Source organism: Mustela nigripes, unplaced genomic scaffold, assembly GCF_022355385.1.
Source record: "Mustela nigripes isolate SB6536 unplaced genomic scaffold, MUSNIG.SB6536 HiC_scaffold_148, whole genome shotgun sequence".
In the NCBI taxonomy this organism is placed as follows: Eukaryota; Metazoa; Chordata; class Mammalia; order Carnivora; family Mustelidae; genus Mustela; species Mustela nigripes.
The window spans coordinates 7,742,625-7,764,958 of NW_026739562.1; the positions used below are offsets into that span (position 1 = coordinate 7,742,625).

Below are 22,334 nucleotides of genomic sequence, written 5' to 3' on the forward strand. Positions count from 1 at the left end.
TAGCTACCATTCAGTGAGTGCTAACCACATACTGGTCACTGCATAAAGTACCTACTTGCACGGTTTCCTTTTGTCTTGTCAACATCCCTGCAAGGTAGGGGTTAAGCTCTTTCTTTGACAGGTTAAGAGAAGGTAAGTAACTTGCCTGAGGTCACACTGTTAGGAAGTAGTAGACTGAGATCCTGTTCTGTGTGATTCTAGAACTTACACTAGATTTCAGGTTCCCCTTACTAAGAGGGTAGTTGGTCAGTGAAGTCCGTAAGATTAATTTCTTTGTGTTTATGTGTCCCCTCCTCACCTTTTGCTGGGTCCGCACCAAGGGATCGATTTCCATTTGTTTGGACACAGAGAACAGATGGCCCACCTCCCAGCGAAGTGGGGATTGGCAAGGGAAGGAAAGAGACCCAGGACCCAAAGGCACTCCTGAACAGTGTCACATGGCTTCCATGACCATGGAACTAGAGGAGCAGAGAAGGTTCTAGTGACTGAGTTAGCTGCTGGTTTCCTGCCCACTGTTGCTGGTTTGTAGACCAGTTCACAACCTTTCATACTCTCAGATAGGTAGGCATTTGGCCCAGCAGCCAGGTGATAACTATCGAACAAGGAAAAATAGGCAGATACATAGGAAAAATGCTTCCCAGCCCTGGAGGTGCCTCACCAGCAGTGAAAACGTGCCACAAGCCCCACCTCCCTTAGGCACAGAGGCCTTGATGTCCCTATCTGGATGTTACCTTCAGCCAGCCCCACCGACTGAGAAGGAGGAGACTAATGCCCAAGGGCTATGGGCAGGACCAGCTTTCCTTTCCATATCAGTTTGAGGACATAGGCCAGGCCAGGAGGCAGAGTGGTGGAGGTGACAAACGAAATGCAGGAGTAGAGTAAGACAAGTATAAAGAACTAACTTACAGGGGCGCCTGGGTGGCTCAGAGGGTTAAGGCCTCTGCCTTCAGCTCAGGTCATGATCTCAGGGTCCTGAGATCGAGCCCCGCATCGGGCTCTCTGCTCAGCAGGGAGCCTGCTTCCCTTCCTCTCTCTCTGCCTGCCTCTCTGCCTACTTGTGATCTCTGTCTGTCAAATAAATAAATAAAAATCTTTAAAAATAAAAAGAACTAACTTACAGCCTTGTGGGTTATCATCCCCCTTAAAAGCGCTCGGTGGAGGGCTGCCCCTTCAGTCCCCAGTCAAGGGCTCCTTTTCCATGTACCCCTGGAGGGTCTGCTTTGTCATGGGACCCTGTGTTAGGATCCTTCAGACTCTCTGGTGGCCAGTGGGAATATTGTGTCCTACACAGCCGGGAGAAGCAAAGGGGGCTGTGAGCAGGAGTGTATGCTGCTCTGAGGAGGTTTATTTTAGTCTTCCGTTTTCTTACTCTGAAGTGAGCATCTATCTACTCATGTCAAGATGGCTTAGCTGCTGGAAAGACTGCTCGGTGAGGCAGGTATGGAGTCTGTCTCCAGGAGAGTAGGTTATTACAGATGATAGGCATGAAACAAGGAATTACAATGTACTCTGGGTGAGGAGAAGAGCAGTTCAAAGGGTTAGGAGAGCAAAGAGCAAGAAAATTCTATTAATCAGTTCGTATTTGCAAACTGACTTTTGAAAAGGGTGTTTTTGAACTCACATAACTAAGAGTCTAAGTGTAGCCTTTAGGCGCAGCTGGACCCAGGTGTCTGAAGAATGCTACCGGGGACGCACTCTCCATCTCTCGAGCTCTGCTTCCCTCTCGCTTAGTTCATTCTCAGGTAGGCTTTCCTTCAGCAGTGGCAAAGTGGTCCCCAGCAGCTTATTTTCCATCTGCTTAGTGCACCAGAGGAAGTGGTGTGCCTCTTTCCCAAAAGCTCCTGGAAAAGTCCCGAGGAGTGTTTTCACTGGCCTGACTCAGTCACCATGGGTGGGGAAGGGGGGTGCTCTCCCTGGCTGGAGTTGCATCCTGAGCCTGCTCCCAGAGTCCGAAGGGGAGCTTAGCTCCACTTCGCTCACTTGGGCTGAGATTAGGGAAGGCTGGATCCCTGCAAGAAAATTCAGTGCTATCACCGAAGAGGGGAGACAAACCATGTGATCTAGGGTAACCCAAGGAGAAGGAGAAGAGCAGTTACCCAAGATAGTAGATGAAGGCAAGCATTTCTTTATAAATTATCCCCATTTTTCGAGACACCTGGGTGGCTCAGTGGGTTAAGCCTCTGCCTTGGGCTCATGTCATGACCTCAGGGTCCTGGGATCGGGCCCCGCATCGGGCTCTCTGCTTCCTCCTCTCTCTCTCTGCCTGCCTCTCTGCCTACTTGTGATCTCTGTCTGTCAAATAAATAAATAAAATCGTTAAAAAAAAATAAAGTACCCCATTTTTTAAAAATTTATTTGACAGACAGAGATCACAAGTAGGCAGAGAGGCAGGCAGAGAGAAGTGGGGAGGGGAGAAGCAGGCTCCCCGCTGAGTAGAGCCCGATGCGGGCCTCCATCCCAGAACCCTGAGATCATGACCTGAGCTGAAGGCAGAGGTTTTAACCCACTGAGCCACCCAGGCGCCCAAGTATCCCCATTTTTAAATGAAAATGGAATGACAGAACAGCAGCATTTTGCAGCCTTCAGTGATGCCGTGTTGTACATTAATGACTGTTGACCCCATAAAGAGCTCTAGGCAGGCATTCTGTCCCCCAACAGCCTTGTGGAATCAAACGTGAGTCCATTCCTTTCTCTGGTACCAGCCACCAATTTGCAGGCAGTGTACCATGAGTGTGCAAACAGCAAAATGCAGACTTTGAGAATCAGTACATGTCAAATGGCCTGGATTCTTCCCCCAAAAAAACTGCAAGGGAAAGAAAGAAATGACCGAAAATATGTAGACTAAAAGAAACTTAAATAACACACCATAGTCCCATAGATGGCCAGGGCTACACAGTAGTGCCTAGGGATGCATGTGAGGTTGAAAAAACCCCACTTAAAAATGCAAGGAACAGGGCACCTGGGTGGCTCAGTGGGTTAAGCCACTGCCTTTGGCTCAGGTCATGATCTCAGAGTCCTGGGATTGAGTCCTGCATCGGGCTCTCTGCTCAGGAGGGAGCCTGCTTCCCTCTCTCTCTCTCTCTGCCTGCCTCTCTGTCTACTTGTGATCTCTCTCTGTCAAATAAATAAATAAAATCTTAAAAAAAAATGCAAGGAACAGGGGCCCCCAGGTGCCTCAGTCAGTGAAATGTCCGAGTCCGGCTCCTTGCTGGTCATGGAGCCGACTTAAGATTCTTCCTCTGCCTCTGCTCCTCCACCCCTCTAAAAAATGCAAGGAGTAACTGAAAAGATAAAGCCCTCCCTCCAGATGTGCTTTGCCAAACTAGAAAAATGTCAACATTTTTACATAAAGAAGTGATTATTATAAAAGTTGGGTGAGCGGTCACTTGTGAGGCCGGGAAGGGACGGTGACTAGGATAGGTTTCTGGGGCGGCTGGCAGAGTTCCAGTCCTTGAACTTCGGTGATGGTTGCATGAGTGTTTGCCTTAGAATAATTTGTTAAGCCACACATCCATGTTACTTCCGTATGTGTATTTTACTTAACATAAAAAGGCTTTCGGAGGGAGGTGCAGAAGGGCGTGAGCAGGCAAATATACCTAGTGTTTGGCAGAGGCACTTAACCCAACACCTGAGGGGCTACCTGAAGAGGAAGGGACTGTTAGGTTGAGACTTGCAGAGAGAGTCAGAGGTAACCAGGGGAAGGTGAGTGAAAAGCAGGACAACATTCCAGGCCGAGGGATCTGCGTGTGCAGAGGGCCGCGAGAGCATGGTACTTACAAGAGAGTGACAAGAGATGAAGCTAGAAAGACAGGCTCACCCAGTGGGTTACTTATAAGTGATTTGCAATGACGTGGATGGAACTAGAGGGTATCATGCTTAGCGAAATAAGTCAATCGGAGAAAGACAACTATCATATGATCTCCCTGATACGAGGAAGTAGAGATTCAGCATGGGGGGTTTGAGGGGAAGGAAAAGAATAAATGAAACAAGATGGGATCGGGAGGGAGACAAACCATAAGAGACTCTTAATCTTACAAAACAAACTGGGGAGGGGGTAGGGAGAGGGTGGTTGGGTTATGGACATTGGGGAGGGTATGTGCTATGGTGAGTGCTGTGAAGTGTGTAAACCTGGCAATTCACAGACCTGTACCCCTGGGGCTAATAATACATTATATGTTTATTAAAAAATTAAAAAAAAAAAAAGATTGGGGCTCTGTCCTAAGAGCAACAGGAAGCCCAGTGCAGGACGGTGTTCTTGAGCCATTGCCCTGCTCCCAGTATGGGGATGGAATTAGAGGGGGCTGAGAAGAGAGGCGGGAAGGTCTGCTGGGAGGCTGTCACGGTTGTCTAGTCTACATTTTAGCCTGAGCCAGGTTAGTAGCAAGAGGGCTGGGAAGAAAAGGACAGATCGGAGGAGAATTTGAACAGTAGAATTGACAGGGTTTGGTGACAAGGAAGTCAAAAGGTGATTGCCAGGCCTCTGGCTTGGGCATCCAAGTGGGCGACCATGCACTTTCTGAGAGAGGAATGCCCATGGAAGGGTGATCTGAAGACAAAAGCTCTTATTTTGAGGGGCCTGGATGGCGGTCAGGCAGAGCTGCTGGCAGGGAGCTGGCTGGAGGGATCTGGGAGTCTAGCGAAGCAGGAGCCGATCAGTCCGAGCTGGAGCCACCAACGTGTCGATCCCCTGCATGGAGGTAGTGTTGGGAGCTGTAGTGCTGGACATGCCTCCCCAGGAACGCAGTTGAGTCGGGGCCCAGCACAGAGCCCTGAGATGCCAACGCTGAAGGGGTTGGGAGGGGAGGCAGCCAGCCATGTGGGAGGCAGCCAGGAACATGTGGAGACCAGAGGCCAAGGGAACAAAGGGTGTGGAGGCTGGAGTAGGGTGAGTTGTGCTGAGAGGTCCACAAATAGCCAGGCAGACGCCTGCAGGACTCCGTGGCATGGAGATCACCGGGGCTCTGGTGGGAGCCAGCCTGGGGGGAGCAGTGAAGGCAGAAGCCAAGAAGTGCCTCTGGCTGTGGGACATGGGCTTTGGAGAGAAGAAAGCAGACCGAACAAAGGTCCACTGGCTTCCTAAAGGGCCTTTTTTTTTTTTTTCTTTTGTTTTCAAAGAAACAACATGATTTGCCCAGTGTTACCGGAGTGGAAACTGGAGTGGGAGAGATGGAAGGTGCAGGGGAAGGAAGGGGGAGGGATTCAGAGCCAGGGGAGGCCTTGGCCTTGGGCAGAATCACTGGAGAGGGAGAGGCGGTGGGGAGGGGGAGGCGTGGACACAGTTGAGTTTGCAGATTTGGAGGCTAAGAGTTGAGTTTTTCAGCTGAAGGTTTGCATTTCAGCAAGAAAGGAAAGTTGTCTATTGAGGGGTGGTGGGGAAGTGTGGAGGAGGAGGCCTGCGGAGTTGTCAAGTTTGAGAAGGAGGCATCACAAGGAGAAAGAGGGTGTGAGGAGTTAAGGAAGAAAAAGTTGGCAGCTGGAGATGGAATCTGGAGTTGGAAGCTACGTCCCCCCAGCCCTAGTTCTTAGCACCTCTGTAACCCCAGAAGAGCCACATAACCGAGCTTCGTGGTTCATTTTCAAGAGGAGGTACTGATAAGTGCTGCCCCAGTGGGTTGTTCAGACCCCACGGGAGAAGCCACGTAACCATGAGCCGCGAAGTAAAGCGCCAAGTACGCCAGCACCTCGGGGTTGTTCTCTGCAACGTCCAGGCCTTTCCTTTCTTCACCTTCTCCTCCCGCTGCAGGCCTGGGTTGCCAACTACGAGAGACCCCGAATGAACGCCAACTCCCTGCTGGCTAGCCCCACGGGCCTCAGCCCCTACCTGCGCTTTGGCTGCCTCTCGTGCCGCCTCTTCTACTACCGCCTGTGGGACCTGTATAAAAAGGTGAGGGGGCGGCGGGGCCACCATGCCCTGTCCCCACTTGCAGCCCCGCGGACCAGCCTTCTGGGCCAGTCAGACACCCTGCAGAGGGTTGGCGGGGACCGGGTTGTGGATTCTAGGGGTGCTTACGTGTGTGTATGGTCCAGAGAAGGTGGGGGGTCCACATCCAAGACGTGGCAGAGCCCAGCACCACCCAAACAGCTGATCTAAGTAATCTCCAGGTTATCAAGTAGAGCAGGATGGGCCGAAAAGCTGAGCTCAGGGTGTGACCCTCGAGGTGGCAGATCTGCCACGAGCAGGTGGATGGGGGGGCAAGCACTCGGGCTGGGAGGCAGGGAGGGCAGGACTGGAACCAGTGCTGAGCAGAAGAGCTCAGCAGTCCTCTGTGGGGCTGGTCCGCAGCATGTAATCGGGGAGTCCGGGAGCCGCTGCTCTCTACCACTGACGAGGAGATGACCTGGGCTGAAGGCAGGGCTGTCCTCTGTGGACTGTAGGCCAATAACCCTAAGGTGGTGTGCCTGCCCCCAGAAGGAAAAGAGAGGGACACATCCAACTGTCCACCTTCAGCAGGTCGCCCTTCCATCTGTGTTGTTTCATGCTATGTCCCTGTCCTTGTCTGGAGCAGGATGGGGTGCCATGGGGTGGCTGTGCCAATTTGAAATCTTGGGATTTCAGGAAGGTCATTATTTGCAGGGAGGCCTGGGCTGATCTTTCAGTTCCTTCAGACCCCAGATCCAGGCTGTCATAATCACTTATTTAACCAGAATCTAAAGTGAACATTTTTTATGCACTGATGGGAAAACTCCCTTTGACTCTGTAGAAAGTGGAGCCAAGCAGGGACCCTTGAGGGCAAGGGTGGGCCAGGCCTGAGGAGTTGGGTTCCCGGTGCCCACAGCCAGGGTCTGGGGTTTCAGACTGCGGGCACGCTGGGCCACTGCGAGGGCATAACCCCTTCACATGTCTATGCCACCACATTCATTGAGGCTCCAGATTGCTCTGTGGGAGAGATCTGAGTGACCCGGCGCCGGGGGCTGGGCGAGTGTTACATCCATGTGCTACCCCACCCCCCAGGTGAAGCGGAACAGCACACCCCCCCTCTCCCTGTTTGGGCAACTCCTGTGGCGAGAGTTCTTCTACACGGCAGCCACCAACAACCCCAGGTTTGACCGCATGGAAGGGAACCCCATCTGCATCCAGATCCCCTGGGACCGCAACCCCGAGGCCCTGGCCAAGTGGGCCGAGGGCAAGACAGGCTTCCCTTGGATTGACGCCATCATGACCCAGCTGAGGCAGGAGGGCTGGATCCACCATCTGGCCCGGCACGCCGTGGCCTGCTTCCTCACCCGCGGGGATCTCTGGGTCAGCTGGGAGAGCGGGGTCCGGGTGAGTCTCTCTCAGGGGAAGCAGGCCCATACCCTCTCATCAGGCCCAGCAAGGGTAGCCCTCTTCTGGCCTGGGGCATGGGGTGGGATCCCTGGATCCAGGGGATCCCCTCCAGATCCCTCTTGTCTTATCAGCAGGAGGGCTTTGGCTCTCTTTCCTCCATGGGGCGTGTGGTAACTTGGGGAGAACCCTAGCAGTAGGTCCCCATCGAGGCTGACTGTCCCACCCTCTCCCCATCTAGGTATTTGATGAGCTGCTCCTCGATGCGGATTTCAGTGTGAACGCAGGCAGCTGGATGTGGCTGTCCTGCAGTGCTTTCTTCCAGCAGTTCTTTCACTGCTACTGCCCTGTGGGCTTTGGCCGCCGCACGGACCCCAGTGGGGACTACATCAGGTAAGGATGCAGTCCAGGCTGTCTGGCTCCTGGCTGCTGGGACCAGCTCCTAAGATAAGATAGTCTTGGCGGGGGGCGCATGGGTGGCTCAGTCCTTAAGTGTCTGCGTTCGGCTCAGGTCACAATCCCAGCATCCTGGGATCGACTCAGCAGGAAGCCTGCCTCTCCCTCTCCCTCTCCTACTCCCCGTGCTTGTGTTCCCTCTCTCTCTGTCTTTGTCAAATAAATAAATAAAATCTTTAAAAAGTAAAACGTAGATACCTGTGTCCTTTGAAGGAAAGTCGCAGCATGCTGACCTGCTGTCCAATGCGTGTTTCAGGCGCTACCTGCCCATATTGAAAGGGTTCCCCTCTCGATACATCTATGAGCCCTGGAATGCCCCTGAGTCCATTCAGAAGGCAGCCAAGTGCATCATTGGTGTGGACTACCCCCGGCCCATCGTCAACCACGCTGAGACCAGCCGGCTCAACATCGAGCGAATGAAGCAGATTTACCAGCAGCTGTCCCGCTACCGGGGACTCTGTAAGGAGCCACTACTCCCACCCCCATCCCCTCCCTCACTTAAGGGACGCTCCTGTGGGCTCAGCGGGGATTTCCAGGTCCTTCCTGCAGAGGGAGACCAAGTACTCTCTTCTCAGCTATTAAGTTAAGGGGTGCAGGGCACTCCAGGCTGGGCTGCATCAGGCCTCTCTCAAGTGTGGCGGGTGGGAAGAAGTGGAACCTCAGCGTCATGGCCCAGCACCCCCTGTCCCCCGCCGCCCATCCTGTCTTCAGATGCCCTATGGCTCTCTGCATTCCCATGAGATGACGTTCTGATTGCTCCCCTGCCTCTCCCCCAGGTCTGCTGGCATCTGTCCCTTCCTGTGTGGAAGACCTCAACAACTCGGTGGCAGAGCCCAGCTCGAGCCAGACTGGGAGCATGAGCAGTGCAGGTGAGTAGCAGCTGGCCTCCTGTGGCCTGTGTCCGTCCGGAGACCACCGCAGAACTAGAGTCACGGGGGCCTGAGGACAAAGGCTGGAATGAATCTATGCCCCATGTACAGAGCTTATCGTCCACTGGGGAGAGACAAATAGTAAAGGAACTGTGCAAGATCATTTCCGATAACACGTGCTTTGGGGGAAATAAAATTGAACAATCTGATGTGAGAGGCGCTGGGGAAGGGGGACTCCCTCAGGTACTTCAGATCGGAGCGGTCAGGGAACGCCCGTCTCAGCCGCGACCCAAGTGCCGAGCAGAACCCGGCTTTCCGGGAACTGGGAGAAGAGCATTCCAGGCAAAGGGAGTAGCAGGGAGAGACCAGAGACATGCAAGGAACAGAAAGGGAAGCCAGGGTGGCCGGCCTGTCTCAAGGGAGGAGTCAGAGTGAGACGAGGACAAGCTGTGGCAGGAGTGGCGTCCCCGGGCTCTGCGTGGGTGAGGGGAGGAGTGTCGTCAGTGCCCTAAGAAGGCACAGCCTGGTGGTCAGCAGGGTGGAGGTGCGGGGCTTTGATCTAGGTTTTCAGAAGCTCACTCTGCCTGCTGTGTGGAGGGGACAGTGTGGGCAGGAGCGAGGACAGGGAGGCTAGAAAGGCGGCAGCCGTTCTTGTCCAGGCAGGAGGTGGCGGCACAGCCTGGTGGTGGTGCCGAATTCTTTGCCTCCCAACAGCCTCCCACCCCGCCCCACAGCCCGCCCCAGCTCTGGGCTAAGTATCAGTAAGGTGAAACCGGGAAGACCTCCTGGGTTTCTGCAGCTTGCCCAGCCAGGCCGGCTCCGCAGAGGAGGTGCTGCCTCAGGAGGCTGAGCCAGCATCCTGGGGGCAATGCCTGACCTTGGAAGCAAGGGCAGCAGACAAACCAAATCTGTCTCTGGCCTGGAGCCCGTGGGGCTTGGGCCCCAGAACTGGCCCTACTGCCAGCATGCTGGGTTATGCTCTCCTTAGACATTTCAGGGCAAGGTCACTGCTGGAAGGAAGGCTGAGGGGCAGGCCTGTGAAGCAACATGTGGGCACGGCTTCGATGCAGGCTCCCGGCTCGGAAAAGAGCTGCCACTGCCCAGTTTTAGGTCATCTTGGCTTTAGTCACAGTCCGTTTGACACTTTGACTTGCTTCCCTACAGGCCCAAGACCACTCCCCAGTGGCCCAGCGTCCCCCAAACGCAAGCTGGAAGCAGCCGAGGAACCACCGGGTGAAGAACTCAGCAAACGGGCCAGGGTGGCAGAGTTGCCCTCCCCAGAGCTGCCGAGCAGGGATGTCTGAGAGTGAGTGACAGCAGCTTAGAGGCACCTTTGGGAAGGAAGGTGGGAACGGGTTTGGAGCTGAAGGTTAAAACCCAGCAAATTAGATTAAAACCTGGTAGGGATTGCATGATTTTTTTCTTTGGATTTCAACTTTAAATTTCTACCATTCTGACTTCCATACTTTTAAATTTTAAAAAGGATGTTTGAAAGTAAAGCCTTTTTATTTTTTTTTACCAACTAAGGGAAAGAGAATAGTTTTTGACTCTTTCTACTTATCAAAGTGAGTGAGATCCAACAAAAAGAAAGTAGAGCCCAGGAGGTAAAGCTGTGGGAGAATCAGCCCCGTGGCAGGGTCTGAAGAGGCTCCTGGGCCCTCTGCCACCACGGACAGGCTGCGTCCCTGTGCGCTGGGGGGAGGCCCAGCCCCAGCTGAGGACCAGTAGGGTCTGGCTGCCCATCATCAGCGCCTCTTAAAGCCACTCCTTCATTCCCACCTTCCACATGGCCTTGGCTCTGGGCTTCCGTGTCAGCACTCAGCTTTCTTGGAAGCCCCCTGAATGTCATGAAAAAACAAAAATAAAACCTGGCTCCTTCCACAGAGCAGGAAGGGACTTTCTTGCCTTTCTTGGGGAAGTATAAATCCCTCTTCTCTTTGAGTCATCATCTCAGGTGTTCCTTATGCGCCGTGCCTGTGTCACTGGACTGGAGAGTGATTTTTTTTCTCTGTGGAACCAATTACTTCTTTTTTCCCAGCCCTTCCATTTCAGGGCTAGGCAGGGCCATCTGGTTTGAGCGTCTGTGCTTGAGTGCTGTGTTTGACACTCGTGCCCTTTACCCTGCTAGGCTCTGTGTGCTAGACGTTGCTCACTGATTTGTACTGGCTTGTTCTAGAAGCACTGGCAGCCTTAGATACTACTTAGACACTACCAGATAGTATCTCAGGTGCTACTCTCTTTGTTAACTCTTAGCTCTGTGATACTAAGCAAAGTTTATTCTCTCTTATAAATCTGGAGCTTGCCAGGCTGGTACTCCGACTTTCAGGCGAGAAGATCCAAGAATAGAGAGGGTAAATGTCTGGGTCAGGGTTGCTCAGGAAGCCGACGGCATCCAAGTCAGAATGAAATTGTCGCCAGCAGGTGTGTGAGGAGGGACCATGAGCATATAAGATGTGTTATGATCCCCATCCACAAGCATTTAACAGTCTCCTTAGAAAAGAATACAAATAATTTATGATTCCTAGGCAGCACACGCTTCCCACAGGCCGGCTGTTGGTAGGTTGGGGTGATCACGGAACAGGACACAGACCTTTACACTTAGGGCTGAGAGGTGAGTTGGATTTAGGCCACAAGGAGGGCATTTCAGACAAGAAAAATAGCTTCAGGGTCACATGATCTTTCATAAATTCCTTAACCGCTATGAGATTTCATTTCCTCACCTCTAAATTCTGTGGTCATAAAGGTTCAACTATTAAATAGATCTGTCAGGTAGGAATGTGTGGGGCCATCAGGAGTGGCAGAGCTGCCTGCTGTGGCTCAAGCAAGTAGGGATTTATTTTTCTTTCTAACCAGAGGCCCTGAGGTGGGCATTGCGTGGTGGCTCAGCAATGTCAGAGCCCTTTTTTTTGCGCTTCTCTTGCTTCATGGTCTCAAGGTAGCTGCCACAGCCTCAGCCATCAGTTCCTCAAGAAAGAAAGAGGAAGCAAGAAAGAAAAGGAATAGCAGAGACAGCTGCACTCATTCGTCAGTAAACACACCTGCGGTTTTTGAGCACAGTTTGCTAGACACTGTCGTGCTTACTGGGATATTGAGACATGCCGAACAAGGCTGACAAGGGCCTTCCGTCTTGGATGCATCTTGGTGGAGGAGACAGACAAGGAACAAAGTCAAGAGGCTCTACATGATATGAAAAAAATTAAAGTTGGTAAGAAGATAGAAAGTAAAGGTTGGGGCGTAGTGAGGGTTGCAATTTTATATTAAGAAGATTATCAGGAGATGCCTCTCTTCCTCTTTATGAAGAAAATAAAAGCTTTCCCAGAGGGGCACCTGGGTGGCTCAGTGGGTTAAGCCTCTGCCTTCAGCTCAGGTCATGATCTCAGGGTCCTGGGATCGAGTCCCGCATCTGGCTCTGCTCCACAGGGAGCCTATGTCCTCCTCTCTCTCTGTCTGCCTGCCTCTCTGCCTACTTGTGATCTCTCTGTATCAAATAAATAAACAAAATATTTAAAAAGAAAGAAAGAAAGAAAGAAAAGCTTTCCCAGAATACCACTTCCCCAGCTTTTCACATTGGTCTCATGACTCCAGACTAAGAAATCCACGCCCAGTGTGGAAAGTGAGCATTTGGATTGTCAGGATTGGTTTAGACCATTGGTTTTCCAACTTGAGTGAGCCGTAGAATCCCCTAGAGGATTTGTTAAACCACAGATTGCTGGGCCCCACTCCCAGAGCTTCTGATTTAGTAGGTCTGGGGTGAGGCCTGAGAATTTGCATTTCTAACAAGTTCCCAGCAGCTGATGATGCTGACATTCTGGGACTGAACTCTGAGAGTCACTGACTTAGACCAATCATGACTCATTGTCTGTGTTAGGCCCATGAGCCACTGCTAGGTTTTGGTAGTGATGAAGTGTGGATACTGGTAGACCGCTAACAGTGTCTAGGTAACATACAAGACAGTTAGCCCAATGCCTGGCTCATAAGCTCACAAGTATCCACTATTACTATTATAGATACTGTTATCATTATTATTTTAGAAGAACAGAAGACTACTGTTGGGTTGGATCAGGAAGGGTCCTAAATGTCAGGCGAGTGAATCCTTGGTATACTCTGGATGCCAGGGGACATTTTGGAACAGGAGAGTGAAGTGATCAAACTGGCATTTTTGGAGGCGTTAGTCTGGGGCCTGCAGAGGAAACGGTGGCAGTGTGGGAGCCGGCTGATGAGAGGCGATAGCCGTGACCCCAAATGAAAACATGACAAGGGTGCAGAAGTCAGCTGTCTCTGGCCTTGCCCTCCAGGAAATTATTCTTTGGCCTATTAGGATCTTAAGGTCTGATTCTCAAGGTTTACTATGCCCTTCATCATGGCTCATTGCTCAGAAGTGGGAGCCAGGAGGCCAGAGGACAAGACAGACTGGAGAGGAAGGCACATGTTCTTTGGAAACCCTGCAAGAAGAGAGGACACTGGGGTCTCACTGTCCACCGCTGGTAGTGCCTGGTCCTCAGTGTCCAGCATCCCCATCCGCAAAATAGTGACAATAGCACCTCATCTGGGCACCTGGGTAGCTCAGTGGGTTAAGCCTCTGCCTTCAGCTCAGGTCATGATCTCAGGGTCCTGGGATTGAGTCCCACATTGGGCTCTCTGCTTAGCAGGGAGCCTGCTTCCCCCTCTCTCTCTGCCTGTTTCTCTGCCTACTTGTGATCTCCCTGTCAAATAAATAAAATCTTAAAAAAAAAAAAAAAAAAAAAAAACCAGCACCTCGTCACCTGCCCTGCCCATCGAACATACCTGGCAGGGGAAGCAAGTGTAAAACCATACATTCAAAGCCTTTGAACAAGTAAAATGCACCAGGGAGATGAAATCATGTTCCCGTCTTGCCCACGTTTCTCAGGGCATCTTGGATTATATTATTGTTAATGTCAGTGAGAGGCAGCCCTCTGGGCTGAGTAGGCCACACAGCTGTGCCCACATGGCCTGCGCTGACACTACGTTATACTGAGAAGACTTGCCCCATTTCCCGTCTTCTCTTGGTCATTTTTAGTTGTGTGTCCTGGAGCAGGGTACTTAGCCTTTCGAAGAGACGCTGTCAGGTATCTGTAAAGTGGGACTACTCAGTCTTGACCAGCCTGAAGGCTCCATCCTGAACCTTCTGAGGCCCCGTTCAGCTCTGAGCTCTATCGTTTTGTGGTTCTGTTATTTCTAATGCTTCAGACCTGTGGCAGTTCGCAGGGCAGACAATGATTTACAGTGTAAAACACGCCCTGATATCAGTAGGTTTCACGTTTACCTAAAACCCACACTGATGTCTGTTCTGCATCTGGTTTTATTGTACAATGTTCACTAAACTGAAAAATAAGCCAGCCCCCAAATAGCTGTTGCAGAGGCTTTACCATAAGCCCCAAAGCTGCTGACTGCCCAGGATTCCATTAGCCTCCAATTGTGTCCAGATTTTTCTTATTGGTCCAAACATTTTACCATGGGGAACCAGGTCACGTGAGCCATTTACCCTTCGGCTGGTGCACAGCGATCTGTTGAGAGAAGCCCCACTGAATACAAAAGGCTCCTGACAGAGGATCGCCCCTCCCATTCCCTCCCCTGCCCACAGTTCACCAGAGCTGGGTTAGCCCTGGAGCTTCACTGCCGAAAGCCTGACCCCTGCACTCTCCTTGTCGTTTTGGCACTTCTTCCGTTGTGTGTCCCTCTTTGGAGGAAGCACTGTGTGTGAAAGGCAGCGGGCAGTCTGAAACGCTACACAGTGGAAGACAGTGCAATGGTCGGGCTGCCCGCCCAGATCAGCCAGTGCGCGGCGGTCCTGCTGCTCACTGCCCGGGAGCCTTTGCCTGCCGAGTTGCCACCCCTCTGCTTCTCACCCTGGAAATGAGAAGTTGGGATGCGGGCGGGCCGTGTCCCTTTGCACTCCCCACCTCTGTCCCTGCAGTGGCTGCCGGTTGACTGACGTCCCCTCCCTGTTGCTGTAGGATTTGTATGGTGCGGGGAGGGACAGTGTGTCGTTGACATGAGGAATGAGACGGAGCTGAGAGCCCAGCTTTGTACCCCATCCTGGCCCGTCTGGGCCCAGCTGCACCTCTGTTCTTCCCCATTTCTAACTTGGGAGTCTGTAGCAAACCTTCTGCCCCTGTCAAGCTCGGGGACACTGAGACTTGGTTACAGGCTCCAAACGAAGTTTCCACCCACCTTATCTGCTGAGGCAAACTCCAGCATGCGCTTCACGCACACCCGTTCCGGGCTAGGATCGGGGGCAGGACGGCCTCACAGACTGGGCTTTCTTGTTCGCATCTGGCACACAGGTTGGAGGGCATGTAGCCCTAACACTGGGTACACCGAGGGGGACACCATTAAGTCACTTTGTGTTCCAGCAGCTGCTTCTGGGGTTGCTGTATTTAACGACAGGTTGAAAGAGTCGGGCAATTGAGAGATTGATTTTTCAGCACATGTTTTATGAGTTGATTTTTCCCTTGTTGCCTCCCCCAAGCTGTTCTTCCCTTTCTCTTAGTGTTGCTGTCATCACTTTCCTACAGGGCCTCATTGCTTTCCCCAGTCCCTTTTTTCTGCAGACTTATGCTCTGGCTTGAGAACAAGAGCACGAGGAACTGTCTAGTTACCTGCCGATCAAGCAGCTTGAGGAACTAGTTGACTAGTTTGACTAACTTTGACTAACTTTGTGGACAAGAACAAGCTGGTTCTTCCAAACCATGCTGTTCTGTATTTGTGGTTTTGAACCCATCACAGAGGGACTTGGGTCACTGGGCCATATCTGTGGCCACACACTGCCACCCCCTTCCTGAGCCTGCCGCATAGCATAGTATCGCCCAAGTCAACATGGGTGTGAAGTGTTAGCCTTAGAGCCATGTGGCTGCTTAAATTCTGTTTTGTTTTTTTGTGGGGTTTTTTTTGGAAGATTTTATTTATTTATTGGATAGAGAGAGCACACAAACAGGAGGGACAGGGAGAGCAGACTCCCTGCTGAGCAGAGAGCCCGATGTGGGGCTCGATCCCAGGACTCTGAGACCATGAACGGAGCTGAAGGCAGATGCTTAACTGACTGAGCCACCCAGGCGCCCCAAGTTCTCAGTTCAGGCGTTTGTTGTCATCCTTTGGAAAATGTTGGAATTGTGATGCAGAATAATTGAGCTGACAAATGCATTGCTCGGGTTTTAGATGTGGGGGCGACAGGGTACATATTAGGCTCTCGTAGTGACTGGAGTACCCGCCCGTTACCAGTGTATGCCAGATAGAAAAGGGAAGTGTTGCACACGAAAGAACATAGCCTCTTGATTATCATACTTTAAAGTACATGAGAATCATTATAAGCCCAATTCTAATTTCAGCAAATGCCATCAACAGATTGTATGCTGGGTCATTTTCACTGTGGGGTGTAAAAAAAATCACCAAGACAGTTGACAGGCAAAGCATATTAGAAAATAATCTTATAAATTTGATTAAAAGTGCTCACAAAGTCACCTGATTCACAGTGTTTTCTATATATGTAGTGGCCTGGGAAGTCTTAGGCCATCCCCCAAGAAAACATAATGAAAACGAGTAGCTAAGAAGAGAAAGGATTTTTGATGCTTTTTGGTAAAAAGACCTTCTAAGCATTTGAATTAAACCAGTCCCTGAAAAGGGCATTTTTAACCGAAAGCAAGCCACTACTGTTAGCAAGCACATGGATCCATTATTCATGTGATCTCAGGAGTGAAGGCAGGGCTCGTGTCCTCTCTTCCACAAAGGCCCCACAGACCCCGGACAGCCACCATAGAGAGCCATTGCCCAATGAAGTAAGTGCGCATCTCCTCCCTTGTAGGGTCAAGAGGGAGAGGGAGCCTGGAAATCAGTCCCTTAACACATACCCAGTATCACCTTCTGTTGCTAAGCCCTGGCTCCATAAGCAACAATCAGAAGCACTTAGAGACAAGTTTGCCAGAAGCTATGAAGATCACTGGCTACAATTAAACAGTTTGCCTACACAATTAGGCTGCCAGGTGTTTGATCAGAGAATCTGGGAAAGAGGAGGCTTTCTCTCTCCTTAGTTACAAAGACGTCCTTGCTTCAAATTCTAGATCAGTCCTGTCAGATCTACCATGGATGCCACAAGTGTGATTTTAAATTTCTAGTAACTACATTGAGGAATAAGTGAAATTAATTTAGTAATACATTTTTTCCAGCCATACATAGGCATTGGTTTGCAAACCGTATTGGGGTTACCTGTGCTTGGGAGAGTCAGATAAAGGATGGAAGCCCTCCCCAGAAAGTTGGAGCTACTCACACAGGAGAATGTGCGCCGACCTTCAAGGCCCTCATGGATCGCCCCTTAAGCCTATCCTTGGACCCAAAAAAAGTCCAAGAACCCCAGAGTAAGAGCTAGTGTTCTAAGGAATTTGTATGCACTCTATCTTCCCCCATCCCAAAAGGTGGAGAAAACACAAGAAACAGAGGTATTGGGAAGAGGACCCTCTCCAGTCCTGAAATTTGCAGTTTCAGAAGGAAAGTCATCTCTGGCTTAACGGGGGTCAGAGCGAGACCCGTGTGTAAAATATATATCACATCCTGTCTCAGTAAACATATGTATGCTTTAGAAAGTGACCCATTTATTTATAGGTAAAACATGGCTAGCTGATTATTATGGTACAAGCTTAAAGGAAAAATTTATTGAAATAATACTTACATTAGGGGCCCCTGTGTTGCTCAGTGGGTAAAGCCTCTGCCTTCGGCTCAGGTCATGATCCCAGGGTCCTGGGATCGAGCGCCACATCAGGCTCTCTGCTCAGCGAGGAGTCTGCTTCCCCCTCTCTCTGCCTGCCTCTCTGCCTACTTGTGATCTCTGTCTGTCAAATAAATAAATAAAATCTTTAAAAAAAGAAAACAATACATATATTAAAGAATGAGGCTCTCAGTACTAACCCAATCAGGTACCTGCCCTTTAGTTTGCTCTTCGTTTTCTTTCCCTAGCCTCCAGATAACTTACCATCATCCAGGTACAGTGTTCTTCGGAATCACATTTGTCTTCAAAGGGTTGCACGTGTCCGGAGACTGATTTTGAATCTCTGGCTCCAGTGTCTGTGACCCTGCGGAGCGCGTTCCCTCTTCTCTTAAATTCTGAACTTCCGTTCATGTTGCTCGGATGTGTAGTGGCCTTCGTGCCACCATGTGAAGTTCCATTTTGTGTCCTCTGGAAGTCTGGATGAGCAGTGCTGTGATAGAGAGATTGCTTCGTGGTGAAAATACGGGTGTTGGCATCTGTCCTGGGTTTCCTGGCTTGGCTTGGTGACTTTTGATGCTGTCATCCTGGGCCACTTGTCCTGTCTACCTTCTGTTTTCTCATCTGTATAGCTAGAGGCCATATCTTTAGGATTAACAGGATCACGAGCTGTTTGAGTTTGCGAGTGCGGTCAGAATAAGGTGCCACCACCGACAGGGGGGCTTCAACAACAGAAGTCTGTTCTCTCGCAGTTCTGAGGGCTCTGCACCTGAGAGCAAGGTGCTGGCTCGTCGCTTCCCCTGAGGCCTCTCTCCTTGGCTTGCAGACGGTTGCCTTCTTCCTGTGAATGCCTGTGTCCTAATCCCTCTTGTTATAAGGTCACCAGCCATACGGGATTGGGGCCTACCCTAATCACCTCACTTTAACTTAATTACCTCATTAAAGACCCTTTCTCCAAATACAGTCACATTATGTGGCACTGGGGGTTAGGCCTTTAACATATGAATTCGGGGGGGGACACAATTCAGCCATAATACAACTGTATAGGGGTGCCGGGGGGCTCAGTCGGTTAAGTGTCTGCCTTCGACTCAGGTCATGATCCCAGGGTCCTGGGATCGAGCCTGCATCAGGCTCCCTGCTCAGCTTCTCCCTCTCCCTCTGCTGCTCCCCCTGCTTGTGCTCTGTCTTCCTCTCTCTCTGTCAAATATATTAATAAAATCCTTTTTAAAAATACAACTGTATAGTGCCTGACTGCATTAGGTACAGTGAGCCTTAGTATCATCTGCCTCACATCATTTAAACGTACAAACCTTTACTGGAACCCCTCAGGTGTCTGTACCCTCTTAGATACACTAGACCTATTTAAACAGGCAACCCAGCATTGTGACTGGCCTGCCCTGTCCTCTGTTCTCAGACATGAGGCCATTTCATCCCTCTGCTCCAAATTCAGGATGTTATAAATATTTAAAATGACTCCTCCTTGTGTCTCCGTGATACCCACCCCCCAGGTCTTCTCACACAGCGCCCAGGGTTCTTTGATCTCTATGTGGAAATTTGCTTACCTGCCGGTTCTAAACTCGGTCATTGCCCTCATCTTCCAATTCCCGGCCCCCGCTGGCTTCTCTTCTGCTGTTTGTTTTCTGAGTGTCTCTGGCAGCAGCCACTGTGCCTTGATTTGAAAACTGCCCTTGTCCTGTCAGAGTGCCCATCACCCCGGCCTGCGGGGAGTCCCTGTGACCTTCTCCTCCTCCTCTCCTGCCCTGAGCCCTGGAGCCAAGGAGGCGCCGAGGGTCTGCAGGGAGAGCTTGTCCGTGCACTGCCTCCGAGGGGGCGGTGTTCCGACCCCTGCAGCGCACCCCAGGCTCTTCCTGGTTCGCAGTCTGAGTGTCCTCAAAGAAGCAGCCAGAGGAGTTTGTGTCCCTGAGCCACCGAGCAGCCGCCCTGAACGCTCCCTTTTGCACTTGTTTTTGTCTTTCAGCGGCAGCACTGTAGCTCCGTGAGCGAAGCCTGGGAGCCCGAGCAGCCGCCACGGCAGCAGAGTGCAACCTGCAGAAAAGCTGATCACCGACGGAGACTAGACTGAGCGAACATGTGTGCTTGTGTGTACGCGTGTGCGGGGAAGGAGTGGTGTGCGTGTTTGCGTGTGCATGCATCTGTTTACACTCTCGTGATTCTGAGCACGGCTTGGGCTGGAGGAGCACGTGTAGCAGCTTCACCTCAGCCTCCAGACGCCAGGCTAGAGGTCATGGCAGTGACTTTCAGCCAAACCTGTCCCTGGGAGCCAGCTACCTTGTCTGAATAGGAGAGTAGTAGGACCCTAGCTGGGACTCGGGCACCTGCTCCACCCCACCCTGACCCTGAGCCCTTCCTCCCTCTCTCATCACATCGGACTGAAGAGCAGGAGGACGACATTGCTGGCTTTTGTCCAGAGCATGGGATTCTAGAAGCAGCCAGGACCCTGCTGAGTTCCTGCTTTATGACGCGGGTGGTTGGGCAGGCTGGAGGGGACAGATGCTCTCCAGATACAGTCACCTGGTCTGGCTTCTTTCTCATCTTAAAATTTCCTGCCACCAGGTCCTCCAGAGTTCTCCTCGGGCATCTGGGACTGAACCTGAGGCTGTAAATAGATCTGGAAACATGCTGCCATCCCAGGGAGGTACACCCAGATACCGGACTCATGGGCCATACCCATGGTACTGTAGACGCTAGCCCCAAAAGTGCCCACCTTTCTGGAGCTGAAAACCTAAAGTTAGGAATTGAATTGCAGCTTTTACTGTTCCTGCCTCAGAAGCTGAGAGCCAGCCGCAGAACTGACTGTGGAGACTCGGTGCCTCCACAAGGAGGAGGCAGGTTCCTGGTGAGAAAGCCCCCTGGTTCCTCCAGCCACACTGCAGTGCTGCATGAGGTCAGCTGACACCCAGCCAGGGGAGCCATTCTGTCCCGTGGTCTGTAGGCTTCTGGGGAATGCCTGGGACTGGTCCACATCCAAGATCCTGTGTCAGCTCTGCCAGTGGCCGGATACCAAGGACCCCGGCAGGTGGACTCGGGGGAACTGCCAGAGACAGTTGAGAAATGTCCGAGCAGAGCTCTCAGCCAGCACACCGACCCTTCCAGATGCAGCCGGTGGGAGGTTTGACCCAGAGAAGCCAAGGCCTTGCATTCCAGGACTGGCCTGGCTCCCACCTCAGCCCTCCCACTGTTAAAGGCCTGTGTTGAGGACATAATGAAAAGGACTGTGTGGTCAGCTACAGCCAGTCTTCCTTCCACCCTGTGGCCTGCACGTGAGCCACAATGTGTGTGTGTGTGTGTGTGTGTGTGTGTGTGTGTGTGTGTGTACAGGTGCGTGTATAACTGAGAGGCTGATTTCTCTTTGGATTTTGTCCTCATGTGTAACATTAAGCTGGCCTCCGGGCCTTTTCCTCTCTACCTCCCTGTGACCTTTCCCAGCCTCATAGCTGTTAACTCCCTTGGCCCTTGCCCTGTCCCTCTCTGTCCTCCTCTGTCCTCAGACCAGAACCCTGGGGTCAGGCCTTTGTTCCCTCAGCTGTCCAGCGCGTTGACAGGCTCCTTCCTGAGATGTCCTCAGGTTTTCTCAGCCGGAGAGCTGCCTTCCAAGTCCCCCTGTTGTATGTGTGTCACCCTCACTAGAAATGTCCCATAATCGTGGGGGAAGCAGAGCCCAGGTGATGGTGTGTATTCAGAGCGTTGAGTAGGGGTCTTCTCTGTTCCTCCAGCCCCAGCCTAGAGGAAGGAGAATTGGGGGCTATTGCCAGAAGGGGAGTAGAGCGAGCCTGGAAGGGCTGTTCTGAGGGATCGGGAACGCCAGAGGGCTTGGGCCCAGAGTCGGTATTTGTTCAGCAGCACCTTCAAATACCAGGATGTTTCCCTTCTCCTGCCTATTAGATGACAGCCCTCTTGCCCGAGGTACAAGTTGGTGGGACCACCTCCCCCTGCTTCACCATCCCTGGCAAGCTGGCCCATTCCCAGCAGAACAGAGTGGTCCCCTCCCAGAGCTGGGAGGGCCGGGGTAAGGGGAGGGTGCATCCAGTGGCCCAGAGCTCCACGACGGCTTTGTGCCTCCCCTCTTCTAGCCCAAGTGTCCCCGGGGCTGCCACAGAACATTGACCCAAATCCTAATCCAAGGGCCAGCATGGGGAAGAGATGGTCGCAGACAAAATGCACTTTATACAGAGATTTCTTACTACTGGGAAGGTGCGTTTCTCCCACAGTTTGTGAATATTCACGTGTTTCATAAATGTCTGATCCTGTCTGAGCAAAGCTGTGTTGTTGTCAATCTGTGGGAGATCTGGGAACCAGGAGTCAGTAAGGCTGAGCCTGAGTGAAGCCTTCTACCAGACCATCTTGCTTCCGCTGGAACCAGGAGCTTCTCACCCCTCCTCAGACTTGGCAGGGAGGAGAGGGATGGGTAGAGATGGGGGGAAGCTGGAGGCCCGTAGGTGAGCAGGCAGGTCAGACTAGTGGCAGCTCCAGAGCTTAGCCGGAGTTGGGGTGGGGGTAGGGGTGGTGTTCAGTCAGCCAGAATGGTACAGAGCACTCCAGGCCCAGGATGAGGTTTCTGAGTTCTATCCTGCAGTGACTCAGCCTCTCGGGCCACCTAAAGCCCCAGGGCCAAAGCTCAGTGAGTGGCAGGGTTCTCTCCAGGCTCCCAAGCCATCGTTTATCTCAACTCAGCCACTTAAGCACTGCGTGGTGGGGCGGGCACGCAAGCGGCCAGTGCTGAGTCTGGATGGTGGAGCTCTGCCCACAGCCAAGCCCAGGGCCCGGATGCTGGCTTTGTCTCATGCCATCTGTCTGGAGAGTGGCCTCTCTGCAGTGGATGTGGGCTTTTCTATGGTAGTTTCTAACCTTGGACTCCTGGAAGAGTTTTGTTAGCTCACACCACACTCCAACTTCATGTGGGCAGCAGCTCAGACAGGGCCCAAGAATACACAAATTGCTCTACACACAGTGAAAAGGGGGGAAAGGGAGGAACTTGGCCCTGGGATTCATCTCATTCTTAGCTCCGCTTTGA

General features: G+C 51.9%; 1 protein-coding gene across 2 annotated transcripts in view; it reads left to right on the top strand.

The window, feature by feature from the left end:
- The window catches only part of LOC132008410 (cryptochrome-2), a 36,416-nt gene extending 14,836 nt beyond the window's left edge, over positions 1–21,580 (top strand). For both annotated transcript variants that reach the window (XM_059386956.1, XM_059386957.1), the window contains 7 exons: positions 5,744–5,884; positions 6,953–7,264; positions 7,506–7,657; positions 7,977–8,179; positions 8,497–8,589; positions 9,754–9,895; positions 19,281–21,580. In XM_059386956.1, the coding sequence (XP_059242939.1) occupies positions 5,744–5,884; positions 6,953–7,264; positions 7,506–7,657; positions 7,977–8,179; positions 8,497–8,589; positions 9,754–9,893 (1,041 nt within the window). In that variant the 3' untranslated portion in view covers positions 9,894–9,895; positions 19,281–21,580. The remainder of the gene's footprint in view (positions 1–5,743; positions 5,885–6,952; positions 7,265–7,505; positions 7,658–7,976; positions 8,180–8,496; positions 8,590–9,753; positions 9,896–19,280) is intronic.
- Positions 21,581–22,334: the final 754 nt, after the last annotated feature.